The sequence below is a fragment of the Oncorhynchus nerka genome, linkage group LG1 (genome assembly GCF_034236695.1).
Source record: "Oncorhynchus nerka isolate Pitt River linkage group LG1, Oner_Uvic_2.0, whole genome shotgun sequence".
Classification (NCBI taxonomy): Eukaryota; Metazoa; Chordata; class Actinopteri; order Salmoniformes; family Salmonidae; genus Oncorhynchus; species Oncorhynchus nerka.
The window spans coordinates 38,456,640-38,477,764 of NC_088396.1; the positions used below are offsets into that span (position 1 = coordinate 38,456,640).

The 21,125-nt window shown below is 47.1% G+C and overlaps 1 protein-coding gene across 1 annotated transcript in view; it reads left to right on the forward strand.

Annotated features, from left to right (window-relative positions):
* Positions 1-20,988, forward strand: part of LOC115129810 (zinc finger protein GLI2-like) — a 114,358-nt gene extending 93,370 nt beyond the window's left edge. The window contains exons 10-14 of the mRNA XM_065018516.1: positions 11,319-11,468; positions 12,320-12,484; positions 12,688-12,966; positions 14,803-15,148; positions 15,850-20,988. Of these exons, the coding sequence (XP_064874588.1) occupies positions 11,319-11,468; positions 12,320-12,484; positions 12,688-12,966; positions 14,803-15,148; positions 15,850-18,170 (3,261 nt within the window). The 3' untranslated portion in view covers positions 18,171-20,988. The remainder of the gene's footprint in view (positions 1-11,318; positions 11,469-12,319; positions 12,485-12,687; positions 12,967-14,802; positions 15,149-15,849) is intronic.
* The last annotated feature ends 137 nt before the right edge of the window (positions 20,989-21,125 follow it).

Below are 21,125 nucleotides of genomic sequence, written 5' to 3' on the forward strand. Positions count from 1 at the left end.
TAATCCTGGATGCTGATTCGTTAAAACCACATTGCAGCTGGTGTCTATTCCACAAGTTACCACCGGCTAAAGCTATGACGTTAAAATGCCTATTTACTTTGTTCCATCTCCCTGGCAATCCATCAGCCCAGCCAGACAATTTATAAACTTGATCTCCAATGTAAAAAGCATCTAGACATTAACTCCCATTCCTTTTAGACTAACATTTAGTTTTCAACAGTGGAGATTTGTATTAACCTTGCTGTCTGTCTCTCCATCATTTGCAACATTGTTTCAGTATTGAAACAATGTTTCAGTATTCGATCTCCAGCTGTACCATAGTAATGAACATGTAGGGGTCAGGAGTCGGGATGAGACAGACAGGCAGGCAGGCAGCTTTTCTCAGCCAGTCGAAATCATGAATCAACATCATTTTTATGGATATACAGTGTATACAAATAAATGTCAGTAGAAAACAGGCAAAACGAAACAAAGTGCAGCAAGTTTGCAGTCTTTCCAGATTCAGTTTGAAGTGATTGTGTTAGCTGTGTTGTTGGCTAGCTCCACCGAACAACAGTGTCCTAACGAGAGAGCACATTTTCTATGCCAAGTGTAATCGCACATCATTAGCTCATCGTTATGGATATATCCAAATAAATGTCACTAGAAACAAACGCAAATGCAGCTACTTTGCTATTATTCTGGCAGCACTGTTTAAAGTGACTGTAAGTTAGCCGTAGTCGGCTAGCTAGCAAGAAAGGAATCTTGTGCAAGGATGAAATAGTATGAATAAATTCATCAAAATAATGTTTTTAATGATAATATAAAAGTGATAATGCCCTCGAAGCCGGTGTTTGGGGGATGTATTGGCACAGTTTGCCAGCCCTCGACTTCATCTCGGGCCTATCAACACCTGTGCCAGTATATATTCCAAGCACTGGCTTCGAGGGCATTATCACTTAAGTGATCTTTAGTTACCGCAGAGAGTTAGGACATCTGTGAGCTGCTGGTACCATTACAGCCAGGGGTATGCCTCTGACTCTCAGTACTGTTTCATCTAGCTTAAGGGACAGTATGACAACACTCTTCACCAAATTAACTATTCTCCTCTATTACAATGACACAGAGTCACACAGAGAGAGTCACACAGAGAGAGGCATACAGATACAGGAAAAAGTTGAAAAGACCTCAACTTTAAAAAATAAAAATAAATAAAGTTCAAAACGGCCTCCTCTGCTCATCCTTGAAGTGTGCAGGGTTGGAGTCAGTGCGTCAAGTTTAAGATTTAACCAGTCAGTGCCGGGTCAGAGCCAGGGGTTGGGGGTCACAGCTGTTGATCCTTTCCTGTAGTGGACACGCGCAGGGTTAATGAAGCCTGTTGATTGTGACTGAGGAGACATAGGTACACTAATGGCCCTGCAGCTGTAACCCCAAACCCCTGGCTCTAACCTCTGACCTTTGAACTTTGTTCTATTCCTTTCTTGTCCACTAAACTACCGACGCAGCCTTCTCTGCTGCTCCACTCCCATAGGCTGTGATTAACAATTGGATTTCCCCAACCTGACAGACAGGTGGCAGGGGGCATGTGTCAGCCCAGTACCCAGACTGGGAGTCTCTGAGCTGAGCCTCCCAGTGTTACGGGTCAGGAGTGGATTCACCTTGGAGCCCCTTTCTCCCCCCCTTTCCACCCTCTCCCTCCACTCTCAGCACCCCGGTCCCAGACTGTCCTGACAAGTCAAGGAGGAGAGCAAACTAAGAACCCCTTTTACCCCATCTTTCCCCCTTTCACTCACCTCTCCTCCCCAACCCTCTCACTTCTCCCCCTCCTCCTGCCACCCAGGCCCTCAGCCCCATTCTGTCCTGACAGAGGGCTAGTCCAGACCAACCCAAGTTAGTTCCAGCATCCATCCCCCTACTATGCTGCTCTGTCAGGGGCTGAGGGGATCAGAAAACAGAAATAGGACCTGCTGGTGTGGATTTTAGGGTGTGGATTGTAGGGTGTGGATTGTAGGGCGTGAGGTGTGGATTGTAGGGTGTAGATTGTAGGGCATGGGGTGTGGATTGTAGGGTGTGGATTGTAGGGTGTGGGGTGTGGATTGTAGGGCGTGAGGTGTGGATTGTAGGGTGTAGATTGTAGGGCGTGGGGTGTGGATTGTAGGGTGTAGATTGTAGGGCATGGGGTGTGGATTGTAGGGGGTAGATTGTAGGGTGTGGATTGTAGGGTGTAGATTGTAGGGTGTGGATTGTAGGGTGTAGATTGTAGGTTGTGGGGTGTGGATTATAGGGTGTAGATTGTAGGGCGTGAGGTGTGGATTATAGGCTGTAGATTGTAGGGCGTGGGGTGTGGATTGTAGGGTGTAGATTGAAGGGCGTGGGGTGTGGATTATAGGGTGTAGATTGTAGGGCGTGGGGTGTGGATTATAGGGTGTAGATTGAAGGGCGTGGGGTGTGGATTATAGGGTGTAGATTGTAGGGCGTGGGGTGTGGATGGACAAGGTGAAGCAAAGAACATACCACAACTCTCTGGAACAAGGGTTAGGCAGCCAGGAAGGAAAATACTAACAGTATATGTCAATACAGTGTAAATACAGTGTTATAAAATAATGTATTTATGAATGAGTCTCTTGTTACAGTAACTTCTAATTATATATCTCAGTAGATGTAGATGTAATAGCTGAGAGTCTGCTGCTAAGAGTTTGATAGGACTTTATACCTTCATCTACATTTCTGTACACATGCCCCTGTACTGTAGATCCAAGGTTTCACACAATGTTCTCACCAGTGAAATCACACACCTTGAAAAAATACTCAATTATGGCATAGCATTTCTAGGTTCTATTTACCCAAACTAATCCTTCCTGAGTAGCCCCATATTATGGTTTCACTATGGTAGTGTTATGTGGGGTGGAGCAGGTGAACCCAAGTGCAGACTCAAACGAGGAGACAGGGATAAGGTAACCAAGGTATTTATTGAAAACCAGGGGGAAATGGGGTGCAGGTCAGGGGGAGATCTGTCGGGTAGCAGGGAACCAGGAACTGAGGCTACGGCTTAGGCAAGGGAAGTAGGGGCAGGGTAAGCAGGTCCGGAGCGGAATCCAAGGGAGCAGTAGAGCAGGGTTCCAGGGCTGGGAAGCAGGACTTACGAGACACGGGACTGGAGACAGAGCAGACGGAACTGTAGCGGAGATAAGAGCAGTGTCAGGCTCGGGAAAACAGGCACCACAGGATAGGTATTTTCATTATTAAACATGCAATGAACTACACAGAGGGAAAAGTACACTGCATTCAGCACCATGGACAGAACTCTTGTTAACGGGTATGCACAAAAAACACAAGAAAGAGAGAGAACTCAATATTACATTTAAACTATTCAATCAGTGTGAAGAGTGAAGTCTCTGATGGGCATTGACTAGAGCAGTGAAGTCAGGTATAGTTTCTGATGTCGCTATGCGCAGGATTTCTGAGAGGTGAGAGTCAGTAAGAGATAATCTGTGCCTTGACTTGTTATATTTCATCACTGAAAATGCCTGTTCACAAACATAGGTTGACCCAAACAGTGCAAACATCTTCTGAGCATGACTCTTTATCTTTGGAAAGTTTTGTCGTCGAGAGATGCATAGAACCTTGTCAGTGACATTGTTTTGAATAGTTATCCAATCACTGCATCAGACTGAAGATCGATAAGCTCAAGTTGCAGGTCAGTGGGAGTGTTATCCACATTGAAGGTGAAAGGAGAGGAAACCAACAGCATGTCATTTTCCAACACTTTGAAATCCTCAAAACGACAAGAAAACTCACAGTTCAAAGCACGTAGCAGCAATGTTTTCTTCTCCCGGTGGTCATCTGATAGGGAACAGACTAGTGGTGTCAGAAGGTGGGTGAGATTTTTGGCTTCTACTTGGCGGTCAGGAGGAGTAATTTTCCCTTGAAGGCTTTGACAAGGCTGTACATCTGATGTGCTAAAAGGCCCTTCCCTTGTAGTTTGTAATTCAGTTCATTCATTAGGGCCATGATGTCCACAGTGAAGGCAAAATCAGCCAACCATTCTTTATCTTGCAGTTGAGAGAAATCATCATTTTCCTTTCATTTGCAAAAACTCAGCAATCTCTGACTTCAGATCCTTTTAAGCAACTTCCCCAAACTCAGCAATCTCACATTTGTGTGGTAGGGGAGATCTGCATGACCCGACTCTGTCTCTTCCAACAGTGAGACAAACTGCCTGTGGTTTAGATTTTGCTCTTATGAAGTTTATCACTTCAGTGACTGTATCCACAACATGGCTCTTTTCAGAACACATTTACAGAACACCTCCCGATGAATAATGCAATGCAGGAGAAAACAAAATCTGATCTGGGTTCAGCTCTGCTACTTGATCTCGTGTCCTTTTCAAAAAGTCAACGTTTTTTCCTGTCAAGTTTGGGCACAGTCACACTGGATAACTTTTCAAAACTAAGTCCCAGCTTTGCTACACACTTATTAACCTCCTCCAATAAATCTTTCCCTGTGGTTGTGCTCTTCATTGACTGCACTGAAGCAAGCTCCTCTGTAATTTCAAAGTCTGGGGTTTTGCCTCGTCAGAACATCAACAACTGCTCCGTGTCACGTGCATCACTGCTCTCATCCAGGTACAAGGAGAAATAGGTGAAACCCTTTACCTCGTCGAATCAGGTTCGCGGGCCATGTTGAATCAGGTTCGCTGGCCATGTTGAATCAGGTTCGCGGGCCATATTGAATCAGGTCCGCGGGCCATATTGAATCAGGTCCGCGGACCATATTGAATCAGGTCCGCGGGCCATGTTGAATCAGGTCCGCGGGCCATGTTGAATCAGGTTCGCTGGCCATGTTGAATCAGGTTCACGGGCCATATTGAATCAGGTTCACTGGCCATGTTGAATCAGGTTCGCGGGCCATATTGAATCAGGTTCACGGGCCATATTGAATCAGGTTCGCGGGCCATGTTGAATCAGGTTCGCGGGCCATGTTGAATCAGGTTCGCGGGCCATATTGAATCAGGTCCGCGAGCCAAGTACGGCCCCCGGGTCGGCCTTTGCCCAGGCCTGGTGTAGATGAAGGGGAGGAGACAGGTTAAACAAGGATTTTTAAGCATTGAGATAATTGAGACATGGATTGTGTATGTGTGCCATTCAGAGAGTAAATGGGCAAGACAAAAGATTGAAGTACCAGGTGGTACCAGGTGCCAGGCGCAGCGGTTTGTGTCAAGAATTGCAACGCTGCTGGGTTTTTCACACTTAGCAGTTTCCGTGTGTATCAAGAATGGTTCACCACCTAAAGGACATCCAACGAACTTGACAACTGTGGGAGGCATTGGAGTCAATATGAGCCAGTGTCCCTGTAGAACACTTTCGACACTTTGTAGAGTCCAAGACCCAACGTATTGAGGTTATTCTGAGGGCAAAATGAGGGTGGGGGGGTGCAACGTGTTCTTTGGGAGGGTGCACCGTGTTCCTCGAAGAACATAATCAGCTGTTGAAGCATGTGCATCTGAGGGAGAGAGAGGAGGAGATGTGTGTAAATCTCAGGTGTGACTGTCCCACAACTAATTCCTCTTCCGGTTAGTTAAGGAAGTCCCCTCCCTCTGACGCATATAGGGCCTGAGAAAACATTGTGTTTTTTTTGTGAGACACAGGACCTGACAAAACAGTCACAACCCTTTGTCTACAACGTGAGTTGTAGACAAACTGTTAGCCATGATGGATGGCGTTGCCACTCGTGGTCTGGCTTGGGGAAGGGAAGGGATCAAAGAGAGGGATGTTTGGGAGGCCTGCTCTTACAAGCTCTTTGCTGACTAAATGTCTCACTTTTCCACACACACTGTCAGGACCCGGTTACGAACCCGGGTCTCCGGAGTGAGAAACAGTCACTTAACCAACTGAGCCACGAATAGTCGGCAGAACCCAGAAGATGAGGCAGACACAGCAGTACTTGAGACGGTGTATTTAATGAAGTAAAAAAGTGAAGTCCTTCAGGAACACATGTAACTCCACAACCTCCAAAGGAATTCCACAAGAACAAAGGTAATCCTCCAAGACAAAAAGGTAAATCCACAAGGTGGTAGGAATAGCACAAAAAGCCTCAAAAGATACTCAAAAATAAATAAACAAGAACAAAAAACAGAATTCCACAAGAGCGTCCACCGGGATCAACAAGAGTTAACAGAATACTAGGGCTGGGTGCTAACATACAAACACAGAGCAAAGGACTGAGGAAAACAAAGGGTTTAAATACAATCAGGGGAAACGAGGCACAGGTGCAAATAATAATGGGGATCAAGGGAAAACAAAAGGTCAAAAGGCACAATGGGGGCATCTAGTGACCAAAAACCGGAACAACCCTGGCCAAATCCTGACAGAATCCCCCCCCTAGGAACGGCTCCTGACGTTCCTACCAGCTCTCTCAGGGTGGAGAGCCCTGAACTGACGAATGAGGTCAGGGTCCAGTATGTCTTTGGCAGGAACCCAGGAGCGCTCCTCGGGACCGTAGCCTTCCCAGTCCACCAGATACTGCCAGGACCGCTGCACCCGGCGGGAATCCAGTATCCGATGGACGGTATAAGCCGGCTGGCCTCCAATGACACGAGGCGGAGGGGAGGTCTGTCTGCCGGGACAAGGGGAGAAAAACAACAGGTTTTAATAAGGAAATGTGAAATGTGGGATTAATCTTAAGGGATCTGGGTAAGTGTAGGCGATAAGAAACTGGGTTAACTCTCCTGGCAACCTTAAAGGGACCGATGTATTTTTGGGACAGCTTGCGAGACTCCACCCGTAGTGGTAAGTCTCTTGTGGAGAGCCAGACTCTCTGGCCGGGGCGCAGGGTAGGCCCGGGACGGCGACGTCTGTTGGCTTGTTGTTGGTACCTCTGTGAGGAACGCATAAGATTAAGACGGGTCTTCCTCCACATAAGCCGACAGCGTCTGACGAACTTCAAGGCTGAAGGCACTCTGACTTCTGCCTCCTGGTCCGGGAACAATGGAGGGGCATAGCCAAACTGACACTCGTGCGGGGACATACCAGTGGAGGAGGAGCGCAAGGTGTTGTGCGCGTATTCGGCCCAAACAATGAAGGACGACCATGTGGACGGGTTGTTACGAGTCATACATCGGAGGGTGGCTTCCAGCTCTTGATTCATCCTCTCTGTTTGGCCGTTGGACTCCGGATGGTACCCTGAAGATAGACTGGCAGAAGCACCCATGAGTTGGCAGAAGGCCTTCCAAAACCTTGAGGCGAACTGGGGACCTCTGTCAGAAACCATATCTTGAGGAATGCCGAAGACTCGGAACACATGATTAATTACCAACTCAGCCGTCTCCTTGGCAGAAGGTAACTTAGTCAGAGGGACGAACCTGGCCCCCTTTGAAAACCTGTCGATTATGACTAGGATAGTAGTATTGCCATGGGATGGAGGAAGGCCAGTAATAAAGTCCAACGAGATATGGGACCAGGGTCTGTGGGGAATAGGTAAAGGGTGAAGGAGTCCTTGAGGGCGGAGGTGAGAAGATTTGCCCTGGCAGCACACGGGGCAGGCTTTGACGAAAGAGGCAACGTCTTCTCTTATGGTAGGCCACCAGAACTTACGCTGGATGAACTCCAAGGTGCGACCTACGCCCGGGTGACAGGTGAGGCGAGAGGAGTGCCCCCACAGAAGGACCTGAGTCCTCACTGCCTTGGGGACAAACAACCGATTGGCAGGACCCCCTTTCGGGTCCGGTTCGATAGCTTGAGCTCGTCTCACGGTATCCTCAACTTGCCACGAAATCGGAGCCACGATCTTAGCAGCAGGAAGGACAGGCATGTCCGTGTCATCTCGAATGGCAGGAGCGTAGACTCGGGACAGGGCATCCGGTTTGAGATTCTTCGACCCGGGCCGATAGGTGAGGATAAACTGGAATCGATTGAAGAAAAGAGACCATCTAGCTTGTCTAGAGTTCAACCGCTTCGCCTGCTGGATATACTCCAGATTTTTGTGGTCCGTAAGCACTTGAAACGGGTGAGAAGCCCCCTCGAGCCAGTGTCTCCATTCCTTCAATGCCATCTTAACCGCTAGGAGTTCACGATCCCCCACATCGTAGTTCCTCTCAGCCGGGGTAAGCCTGTGTGAGAAGAAAGCGCACGGATGAAGCTTCTTGTCTTCACCCCTCTGAGACAGGACAGCTCCAACACCAACCTCTGAGGCGTCTACCTCCACCACAAACGGTTCATCCGTAGTCGGTAGTATCAGGATGGGAGCAGAGAGGACGCGCTGCTTGAGTCCTTGGAAGGCCGTCTCAGCTTCTCTTCCCCACAAAAACCTTGCCACCCTTGGTTAAAGCTGAGAGAGGGGCTGCCACCAAGCTGAAGTTCTTGATGAACTTGCGGTAAAAGTTTGTGAAGCCCAGGAAACGCTGAACTTCCTTAACGGATTTGGGGGTGGGCCAATCCGCTACCGCCCCTACCTTCCTGGGGTCCATTTGGACTCGACCGGGTTCCACTACAAATCCCAGGAATTGTACTCGGGATGAATGGAATTCACATTTTTCCGGCTTAACGTACAGATGGCTGTCTAGGAGGCGTTTGAGTACTTGTCTGACATGCTTTGTGTGTTCTTGAAGAGAGCTCGAAAAGATGAGGATGTCATCCAAGTAAACAAACACAAATATGTTAAGCATATCCCCAAGCACATCGTTTATGAGCGCTTGGAACACCGCTGGGGCGTTGGTCAGGCCGAAGGGCATCACCAAGTATTCATAGTGACCAGTAGGCGTGTTGAACGCGGTCTTCCACTCGTCACCAGGTCTGATCCGCACAAGATGGTATGCGTTCCGCAGGTCAAGCTTAGTGAAAACAACTGCTTCCTGGAGCAGCTCGAAGGCTGTGGCCATAAGGGGTAGCGGGTAACGGTTACGGACGGTTATGGCATTGAGTCCCCGGTAGTCGATGCAAGGACGTAATCCACCGTCTTTCTTGGCAACAAAGAAAAACCCTGCTCCCGCCGGGGAGGTGGATGGACGCATGAGGCCTGCTTCCAGAGCGTCCTTGATGTAGGTATCCATAGCAGCTCGTTCGGGTGGAGATAGGGAAAAGATCCGACCCTGGGGGCAAGTGCCCGGAAACAGTTCGATGGGGCAATCATAAGGTCTATGGGGTGGTAGCATGGTGGCCCTCTGTTTGCTAAATACCAGTTTGAGGTCATGGTAACACTCGGGAACTCGGGTCAGGTCGATGGATTCTAAAGACTCGGGAGTAGAACTCTGGGAATTCGGGAAAATACATGTAGCTTGGCACGTAGGACCCCACTGCTTGATAGTGCCCACAGACCAGTCGATGTGAGGGTTATGGCTGTGAAGCCAGGGGTATCCAAGGACGAGAGGGAACTCGGAACAGGAGATCAAATGAAAGTTCATCAATTCCTTGTGTTGTGAAACTGAAAGTCGCAAGGAGGTAGTGACATGAGTGACAAGTCCAGATCCCAAAGGGCTTCCATCCAATGTAGTAACCCTCATGGGGTCACTTAGAGGTTCAAAGGGAACGCCATTCTCCTTCGCCCAGACACCATCCATGAAGTTACCTGCGGCTCCAGAGTCTACCAAGGCTTGAAGGTGAAGCTTGTGGTTGTCCCAGGAAAGGGTGACTGGAATGAGCAGACGGGAGTTGGACGGATGGGAGGAGGTTATGTTTCCCGTTACAGTTCCACCCGGTCTGTACGGGACAGAGCGTTTCCCTGGAGCCCGGGACACGTGGAACGGAAATGGCCCGGTTTGCCGCAATATAGACAGCGTCGCTCCCTCATCCGGCGGTCTCTCTCAGCCTGGGAGATGCGTCCAATCTGCATGGGTTCCGGTGGAGCCAGCGAGGATAAAGGTGGGGACTCGGAGCTGGGACTGATAGGGGCTAGAGGTCTACGGTTGAGTTCTCTCTCTCTCAGACGCTGGTCAATGCGTGAGGCCAACTTGATCAGGGACTCGAGATTGTCCGGTGGTTCCCGAGTGGCCAGTTCATCTTGGATAGTGTCGGAAAGGCCTTTCAGAAAGCACACAGTGAGCGCCTCGTTGTTCCAACCACTCGCTGCTGCCACCGTGCGGAACTTGATGGCATAGTCCGTCACGCTGCGCCGACCTTGGTGGAGAGTCAGGAGCTGTTTGGCTGAGTCAGGACCACTGCTTGGGCCTTGAAACACTCGTTTGAATTCCTCAGCAAAGGCAGAGTAGCTGGCACAGCAGGAACTATGGGCATCCCACACAGCAGTAGCCCAGGCCAGGGCTTTTTCCGACAGCAGGGTGATGATATATGCGATCTTAGACCGGTCGGTGGGGAACGACGAGGGTTGCAGCTCGAAGGAGAGAGAACATTGGGTGAGAAACCCTTTACAAGCACTTGGATCACCTGAGAACCGTTGGGGAGGTGGAAGACGAGGTTCAGCCAGAGGGTTAACTGCCATGGGTACATGAATCTGAGGTACTGGGACGGGAACTGTTGCCGAGGTAAGTCGATCAGATATCTGCTTTATGGAAGTCAGCATCTCCGACAGAAGATGAGAATGTCTAGCCATTAAGGCCTCTTGCTGAACCAGGGCGGCTTCGTGGCGTTGGACAGTCTCCTGGTGGTGGGACAGCATGGCAACAAGGTCCTGGGAACTGGCTGCCTCTGGGTTCATTTTTTGGTTCTGTGTTTCTGTCAGGACCCGGTTACGAACCCGGGTCTCCGGAGTGAGAAACAGTCACTTAACCAACTGAGCCACGAATAGTCGGCAGAACCCAGAAGATGAGGCAGACACAGCAGTACTTGAGACGGTGTATTTAATGAAGTAAAAAAGTGAAGTCCTTCAGGAACACATGTAACTCCACAACCTCCAAAGGAATTCCACAAGAACAAAGGTAATCCTCCAAGACAAAAAGGTAAATCCACAAGGTGGTAGGAATAGCACAAAAAGCCTCAAAAGATACTCAAAAATAAATAAACAAGAACAAAAAACAGAATTCCACAAGAGCGTCCACCGGGATCAACAAGAGTTAACAGAATACTAGGGCTGGGTGCTAACATACAAACACAGAGCAAAGGACTGAGGAAAACAAAGGGTTTAAATACAATCAGGGGAAACGAGGCACAGGTGCAAATAATAATGGGGATCAAGGGAAAACAAAAGGTCAAAAGGCACAATGGGGGCATCTAGTGACCAAAAAACCGGAACAACCCTGGCCAAATCCTGACACACACACACCTCGAATGCTTTAAAGACAGTCTGACAGTTGATTGAGAAGATCATATCCTGAAACAAGTTGAGATACATGGATGTGTCGGCTGTGTTTTACTCCCATGTAACCCCATGTTCCCCTGTTCTCTCTTCAGCACATCAACAACGACCACATCCATGGGGAGAAGAAAGAGTTTGTGTGCCATTGGGATGAGTGCTCGAGAGAACAGAAGCCCTTCAAAGCTCAGTACATGCTGGTGGTCCACATGAGGAGACACACTGGGGAGAAGCCACACAAATGCACAGTAAGAACTCCAACTCCAAACTAGCACCTGGGCATGTACACATTATTTCAATAAGCCCAGAGCCTTCTATTATAGGTCATGGATAAGCCACTCACATAACTATCTCTCCTTGTATTAATCACATTTCTGCACAAGTCCTACCTCTAGATAGGGTTATGCTTTGCACCCTATAATAACTATTGACCATAACTTTACTGTATTTCTTCACTCCAAGCCTATTTCTTACCAGTAGTGATCCTTCCTCTCCATCTAGATGAGTTTTCCGGGAATTCCTACGGGCTTCATCTGTAGCATGCAGTCCACTCATGATGATCACATTCAGAGTGTAGTTTCCTCAGCTTCAAAGCTCATTGATGAGGCCTTGTGAGTCCAGTCCATTAAAATACTTCTGACTAGAGACTTCACAAGGCTGATTGACAGGAGGGGAGGATATTAGTTATTAAAGTGTAAAGAGTTTAGTTTTAAATCCCACATGCATCTCATTCACCCCCAGCTATCTCCCTCTCTAGCAAGTATTGTGTTTTTGAAGGGAGGATCTTAGGTCTTTTATGTCCACTTTTGAGCGAATATAGTTTGATCCCATCTCACACAAACTGTCAATTACCCACAGTGCCCAGCACAGTATGCCGCTCTGAAGGAATACCAAATCAATGCATAGCCTATTGTAGCATACCAAAGCTAAACACAGACCAGCTTTGATGCTTTGTTTCAACAAAGCTGTCCATGGTCTCTTACTTAGCTTAAATACGTGTAGTAGTAATTTTTCTCTAAGAGCAAATACTTTTGTGTGATACGTGTAAGAGTCTCTGAGGCTACGTCTAACTTACCTTTGTTTCCCTCCCTCTCTTTAGTTTGAAGGATGCTGTAAGGCCTACTCTCGCCTGGAGAACCTGAAGACCCACCTGAGGTCCCACACAGGGGAGAAGCCGTACGTCTGTGAACATGAGGGCTGCAACAAAGCCTTCTCAAACGCCTCAGACAGAGCCAAGCACCAGAACCGCACACACTCCAATGAGGTAAGGCTCTTATAGACAATCACCTCAAAGACATACTTTGAGCTACATCAGTATATACCCACTGCCATTATTTAAATCAACTAATGTGCGTTTAAATTTATTTTGTTTTTATATATTGCATTTTCAGAAGACAATGAAAGAAATCAGTAATCAACATAAGCATGATAAGGTAATAAGACATACTTTTAAATTATTTTTCCCAGAAACCCTACATCTGTAAGATCCCTGGGTGCACTAAACGCTACACAGACCCCAGCTCTCTCAGGAAGCATGTGAAGACGGTTCACGGACCAGAGGCCCACGTCACCAAGAAACAACGTGGCGATGTGCCTCCCAGGGGTACTCCCAAGGGAAATGGAGAGAACGAGGCAAATGCCAAACAGAGTGATAGAGGGATAGATGGAAAGATGGAGGCCAACAGCATTACTAGAGGAGTGGAGGACTGCCTGCAGGTCAAGTCAATCAAGACCGAGAACTCGATGGTAAGACTGGGTGTGACATTCCAATGTGTCATCACCACTAATTATTTAACAAAGCATTGACTTTGACTATTGTCCAAATCCTCTCAACTACTAACTACTTAAACTATCAATGCAAATCCTATCAGTACCATCATACATATTCTATGTTATTTGAGTCTTGTGACTCAAATGCAGGCATTTCACCATCTATCCCATCACCTTTCACGCTAACTGTGATGGACAATTGACCTGCTGATGGTCTACCCTTCTCCTAATCCAACTCACCTCTCTGGTCACTACTTGAATGTGCTTCTCTTTCTTTAACACTTTCCCTAACGGACAGGCATCTCTGAGGTAAGCACCACCACTTTTTCTCTTTCATTTCAATGCTTTCTAACTCTGCATGTCAATTTTGCATCTGTACATTTGAAATTGCACTACTCTGTTCCTTTATGTATGAAAGAATAGAGGATTACACCAAGCACTTTCCAAGCGCTTCTGGTTTTAAAAGTCTATACTGTACTGTCTACAGTTTGATGTTTTTGCATGAGTTTATTCAGTTCTATTCCTCTGTGGCCTACGTGATCTGACGGTAATGTCTGTCGGGCCATGATAAAAGTCATTATCAAATTAATATTCAAAGAACGGGACTGTTCAGCATGTGTGTGGAACAAATAGTGTCAGCAATCAAGCTGTGATCAAGACTCTTTCTAGTTCAGTCTGTGTCAGAATTCATCACTATCAACACTTGACTGTGATTAGACTCACAGTATCCCTCCATCGCTCCACAATATACTTGTTTCCTTTGTAAATGAATCCAACATATCTATGATAAATAAGATTATGAAACTATAGCTATGCTACATCGTTTATTTAATTTGTGGTTTGGCAAAGAGTTTAAATACTTGATTAATCAGAATTGTGCAACTGTATTCCAGTACAGACGTTTTCTTCTCAATATCAAATCATTTCTGGGTAACAATTAAGTACCTTACTGTGATCCTTTTCAATTCAAATGGTCAAAAAGACACAAAAATAGGTTCTTAGCAAATAGCAATTTCTCAAGCAAGAATTTTGCTAGGACTCTCTGGGAGTGGTCTGTGTGGGAGGGGAAACTGAACACTAGCTGTTATTGGCAGAGAGGTTTGGAACTCTTTCTTATTGGTCTAATAACAAATGTACTACCTAGTGATGTCACAAGGCAAGCCAAAATTCCATCCCACCAAAACAGGCTGAAATTTCAGGCATTACACTAAAAGTGCATTAACATATTTTTCACAATTTCACAGTATTATTCTAACCTCATAGTGTGAAAATATATAGAAAACACAGAACAATTCCATTAGCATATATATTATTATTATTATTTTTATATTATATTTAGATATTGCAGATAGATTGTAGCTTCCATCAATGTAATTGTCTACATCATTTCCAATCCCCCATATTTTTTGGTAAATATATATATACATACATACATACACACCCAAATATATGTAAATATATATACATAAATGTGTGTGTGTATATATATACATACATATCTTTTAAAATGATATTTTCCTTTATTATTTCCCGCAAACCCTACCACCCCTCCACTAATTGGAGTAAACTAAGAAACACCAACACTTAGGCTTCTACATCCAGGTTGTACATACTTTAAGCATATTTTTACAATGACCATGCCCTGAATTGGTCTGACTATGGTACCCTTTTCACACTAACAAGCCAACCTGAACAAAACCACTCAGTAGAGCTTGGTTTGGCTCAGCTCAGTTCAACTTAGTAATATGAGAATCCCTTGATAGGCTTGATCTGGTGTCTAACATAAACCATATACCCTGTCCTCCTCTCCAGACGTATCAATCCAGCCCTGGCGGTCACTCGTCATGTAGCAGTGAGCCATCGCCACTTGGCAGTGCCCACAACAATGACAATGGAGTAGAGATGGCCCTGCACAGCGGGGGAAGCTTTGGGGAGCTGAGTGCACTGGATGACGCTCCCATGGTGGACTCCTCCACCCTCTCCCATGGCAACTCAGCAGGGGTGGGGCTTGGGCTCCGTAAAGGGGGAGGAGTCACCATCAAGCTGGAGAACATCAAGAAGGAGAGGCTGAAGAATGTGAGGGATTCGTGTCCCTGGGCCAACTCTGGTCCACAGATCCGGAACACCAACACCAAGCTGCCTCCTATTCCTGCTGTTGGTAAGAGTTTTATATAGAGTTTTTGATAACTGTTGTTAAGAACTGTCATAATGCTGAAAGTTTAATAAACGATGACAAGGAAGAAAAATATTATCTTATAAAAAAATTCTCGCTAGGGCCTCCCGAGTGGCACAGCGGTCTAAAGCACTGCATCACAGTGCTTGAGGCATCACTACAGATCCAGAATCCTGGGCTGTGTCACAGCCGGCCATGACTGGGAGAGCCATGAGGCGACACACAATTGGCACAGGGCCGTCTGGGTTAGAGGAGGGTTTGGCCGGCCGGGATGTCCTTGTCTCATCGCGCTCTAGTGACTCCTGTTGCGGGCCGGGCGCATGCACGCTGACATGGTCGCCAGTTGTACGGCGTTTCCTCCCGACACATTGGTGCGGCTGGCTTCCGGGTTAAGTGAACAGTGTGTCAAGAAGCAGTGTGTGTTTCAGAGGATGCATGACTCGATTTTCGCCTCTCCCAAGTCCGCATGGGAATTGCAGCAATGGGACAAGACCGTAACTACCAATTGGATATCACAAAATTGGGGAGAAAAAGGGGTACAAATGACCAAATAACAAACTTTGTTTTTTTTTGCGTTCATCCACAATCGGAGAGATGGAGTTGGGAGGAATTTGTGAAGCAGAAGATACCAGGAAAGGTGTTTTGCCCTATATGTTCTAATGTAGTTCCTCTTGTTGGTTCCTCAGGTTCCCTTCTGGAGAACTCCAATATGATCGCTTCACCCGGGCCCTACCCTGGTCAGCATCTTGGTGACCTGTCATCATGCGAGGTGACCATGCTAAACCAGCTGAATGAGCAGGGCCGCCGGTACAGCAACACCAGCACTGCCAGTTCAGCCTACACCAGCCGCCGCTCCTCGGGCATCTCCCCCTGCTACTCCAGCCGCCGCTCTTCCGAAGCTTCGCAGTTCAGCAACCGCCACAACAACATCAGTTCAGCCGACTCCTACGACCCCATCTCCACAGACCTGTCCCGGAGATCCAGCGAGGCCAGCCAGTGTGGAGGGGGTGGTGGAAACGGCCCTAGTTTGCTCAGCCTCACCCCGGCTCAGCACTACCATCTTAAGGCCAAGTATGCTGCCGCAACCGGGGGAGCTCCACCCACACCTCTGCCCAACATGGAGCGCATGAGCCTCAGGACCAGGATGGCCCTGTACGGGGACCACTCCCAGGAGAGGGAGAGCTCCTCCAATTCCAACCTGTTCCAGCCCCCTGCCGGAGCAGTGCCCAGACGCTGCAGCGACATTGGCTACAGTAACCATAGTATGATGCCCCACGAGGTCCCTGGTAACCTGCCACGGAGAGCCAGCGATCCCGTCCGCAGACCTACCTTGGACCCACTGTCCCTGCTCAGGGTCCAGCGCTACAACAGCATGAACAGTATGAACCCCAACTCCATGATGCCTCCTCCCTCTACTGATCGCCGGGGCCTGGCCATGCAGGGCTACACACGATCCGACGGAAGTCTGCACCACCACCCTTTCGACCCGCGGCCCCCCAGCATCTCAGAGAATGTGGTGATGGAGACCATGGCTGTGGACGGACTGGACCATGCAGGGGACGAGGACATGGTGCTGCCTGATGATGTCGTACAGTATCTCAGGTCTCAGAACACTGGCGCCGGCCAATCAGCAGGCCCCGTCGACTACACCAACAGCCAATCACACGGCTTCCAGGTCCAAGGGAATATGACCTCCTCCCAGCAGCCCCAGCAGCAGTTCTATGGGCAAAGGAGGATGGCCATGGTGGATACCAACATGCCCCTGTCTGAGTCAGGCCAGGCCCCACTAACGCTCTACAAGATGAGCCCTGGTTCTGGATCACAGCAACAGCAGTACCCAACCTCACCCCGTATGAACAACAAAAACAACATGCCAGTGCAGTGGAATGAGGTCAGCTCAGGGACTATGGACGCCACAGGCACCCCAAGACTCACCAAGCAGAACCTCCTCAGAAACAACAACCTGGCAGTGGTTCAGCAGAGACAGAACTGTAGGCCTTTCCAGGGTAGTATGGGTAGTAACAGCCAGCAGGTGATGCCTATGAGCCAGAACATGGAGCTACAAGGCTACACTCAAAGTAGCAACGCTCAAAGGATCAACTCTGTCCAACAGCAACAGAGGCAGCCATGCAGCATGAATTATACTGAGCAGATGAGTCCCCAGCAGGGATACGGCCAAGACATTGTCCCCATCCCTAACTCTGGATCTGGGAATGGCAGCCTACGACCAAACTACAACGGCATGGCACTGCCCAATGGCAGAGTAATGGCAACACATAATCCAGATATTCAAAACTACAGATCAAGGACTCAGGTTGAAAGCTATCCCCCTCACATGAATCAGGTTGAGCTGCTGACCTACAGTAGTACGCCTCAGCAGCAAGCCGTCCATACTGGGACCAGAGATGGGATGCAGCCCAGGCTTCCCATGGAGACCAAGTCTATGTCCAGACAACATGTAAGATCCAGCAGTACGATGCAGAACCGTTTCCTTCAGTCTGACTTCAATCACAACGCCTCTGAGGCCAGTCCAAAGAAGCCAGGCCGCACCGCAGCATTTAACGTCGGACAAAAGGGAAACTCCAACTCTAACGCTCCAATGTTATACACTGGCCAGATACACATGTTCGAGTCCAACAACAACCTGAGTTTTGACTCCCCCATATCCCCCTGCGCACCCCAGGCACTGGTAGGCACTGCCGTTACCATGGCATCCCCAGGGGTCAACCAGGTCACCAGCACCGTGGACTCCTCTGGTGTGGAGCACGCCCAGATTGACTTTGATGCCATGTTGGATGATGGTGACCACTCCAGCCTGATGTCGGGGACCCTCAGCCCCGGGCTCCTCACAAGTCTGTCCCAGAACTCCTCCAGGCTCACCACCCCCCGTAGCTCTGTGACCCTGGCCTCTGTGCCAGCAGGGATCGGTAACATGGCCATCGGCGATATGAACTCCATGTTGACCGCCCTGGCTGAGGAGAGTAAGTTCCTCAACATGATGAGCTAACGCCTTGGCTGCATCGCAATAGTTTTTCTCCCAAAGTGTTCACGTGTTCACTTCCTTTCATGAATTTCAAAGGAAATGATTGGTGAATGGAAACTTCCCCTGGCCCATGCCTACACCAATCCAATGCTTTTACATTTGTGGGGAGTAGTGCACACTTCAGGAGGAAGGAGATATTATTGGGACGCCCCCTTGTATATTCAGACCATTTCAAGAAAGCATCAGGAAAATTGTACTGTAAAAGCTCTGATTATATGTAACAACACCTTATGGAAATAGTTACTTATCAGGACAATGTCGATCTCCACCGCCCTGAAAAGAGACTTTGCTCATCCAGTTATATGTAATATTTGCTCAAGTACATTTGAAGTAATGTTTATGTTGATAAAGTGTAGTAAAGACATAAGGGGTATTTGTATCACTGTTTCAAAAAGCCATACTTTGTATCTACGAATAAAAATAGACAAGGGTATAAAAATACATTGGCAAATGTGTCCATTGTTGATGTTTGGTACCTTTTAAAAAGCAGTGCACTGAAAGCAGTTCACCAAGTGCCTTGATAAAAAGATCAAGTTTGAGTAATATGTGAACTCATAAAACGTACATACATGTAACAATGTTGCCAAGAAAAAATGCGTATGAAAATATTAGAATATCATTTCTCATTACAACTTTCCATCATGTTTATAAATATACTGTAAGGTACGTGGTTTAAATTATGTTGAAGAGACGTAATTATTGCAAGCCGTTTACAGTATGATGCCACTATTTAACATTGCGATGCTTTCATCTATCCTCGTATAGAGGAGCTTGCAGTGGAACAGGTTCCCTTGCCAAGCTCTTAGGGCCGGTTTTCCGGACAAAGATTAAGCCTAGTGCTGGACTACAACCCATGCTTAGTGGAGATTACCCATTGAAAATTATTTTTAGTCCAGGACTAGGCTTAATCTGTATCTGGGAAACCAGACCCTGGCGTACAGCAGGAGATGGCCCCTTTCAGTCATACTGTATAAAAGATCCTCCAAGTGCCCTCTAAAAAATGTCTAACCCTCTATGGACCCTCCTCCTTGTCAGACTGACTGTATGATTGAAAAGGACAGAGATCTGCCTCAGTGTCAGTCAGTCTGTGAAGATACACACGGATCCCCATGCCTCGCAACGTCTTGGAGGAATCAGATCTCTAAAGGAATATGCAAGTACTCCATGTGTTCTCTGTGGACATGATCGCACACTAATTAGTGGATTCATTACCCCTCCCTCTTCCCTGAGTTCTGAGCTAGACATGGACTATATGGAGATTCAAATAAGGAATGTATTACTTTGATTACGAATCATATCAAAGACAATGAGATACCACAACTCCTAAGTTTTTATTTAGTTTGTTAAAGTAGCCTTATAGTATGTATAGGTATACTGCTCATTCATTTGGCTATGCTCAGTGTGAGTGTGTGTGTGTGTGTTGTATATAGCTTTTGTACATTTCAAATACAGTATCCACGTTTTTCTTTTTGAACCAAAGTCTTGTTTTGTGTCTCCTTTGAAATCACATGGTCTCGTCCCTCTGGGACACATGAAAGCAAAGTGTCGTTATCTAAACTCTTCAGCACCCACCCTAATGAATTCTCCACACCATGAAAACCATCATCATGTCAAATAACTATAGAGCGAGGCAATGTTCCCGCTGTTGCGGAGACGTCGCCTCAACTGGAAATTAACGTGACATTTTATTGCAGATCTTACGCGATACTTCAGCAATACAGATTGATATACTGTACCAGTCAAAAGTTTGGATACACCTACTCATTCAATGTTTTTTCTTTATTTTTTCAAGAACTTTGAAGGTTTCTTCAAGTGCAGTTGCAAAAACCATCAAGGGCTATGATGAAACTGGCTCTCATGAGGACTGCCACAGGAAAGGAAAACCCATAGTTACCTCTGCTGCAGATGATACGTTCATTAGCCCAAATAAATGCTTCACAGAGTTCAAGTAACAGACACATCCCAACATCAACTGTTCAGAGGAGACTGCGTGACTCACTCCTTCATGGTCGAATTGCTGCAAAGAAACCACTACTAAAGAACACCAATAAGAAGAAGAGATTTGCTTGAGCCAAGAAACACGAGCAATGGACATTAGACCTGTGGAAATACCTTCTTTGGTCTGATGACACTGGCGTGTCTTTGTGAGACGCAGGGTAAGTGAAAGGATGATCTCCGCATGTGTGGTGAACCATGGAGGAGGAGGTACGATGTTTTGGGGGTGCTTTGCTGGTGACACTGTCTGATTTATTCAGAATTCAAGGCACACTTAACCAGCATGGCTACCACAGCATTCTGCAGCGATACGCCATCCCATCTGGTTTGCGGTTAGTGGGATTATCATTTGTTTTTCAACAGGACAATGACCCAACACACCTCCAGGCTGTGTAAGGGATATTTGACCAAGGAGAATGATGGAGTGCTGCATCAGATGACCTGGCCTCCACAATCACCCGACCTCAACCCAATTGAGATGGTTTGGGATGAGTTCAACCGCAGAGTGAAGGAAAAGCAGCCAACAAGTGCTCAGCATATGTGGGAACTCCTTCAAAACTGTTGTAAAAACATTCCAGGTGAATCTGGTTGAGAGAATGCCAAGAGTGCAAAGTTGTCATCAAGGCAAAGGGTGGCTACCTTGAAGGATCTAAAATATATCTTGATTTGTTTAACACTTTCATTGGTTACTACATGATTCCATATGTGTTATTTCATCGTTTTGATGTCCTCACTATTATTCTACAATGTCGAAAATAGTACAAATAAAGAAAAACCCTTGAATGAGTAGATGTGTCCAAACATTTGACTGGTACTGTAAATACATAATTGCAGCTAGCAAAATAACATCTACCCACAGTATATTTGATGTTTAGCTGCAAAGGATGCCTTTTGTTTTGGGGGGTGATTTTATCATAGATTAAG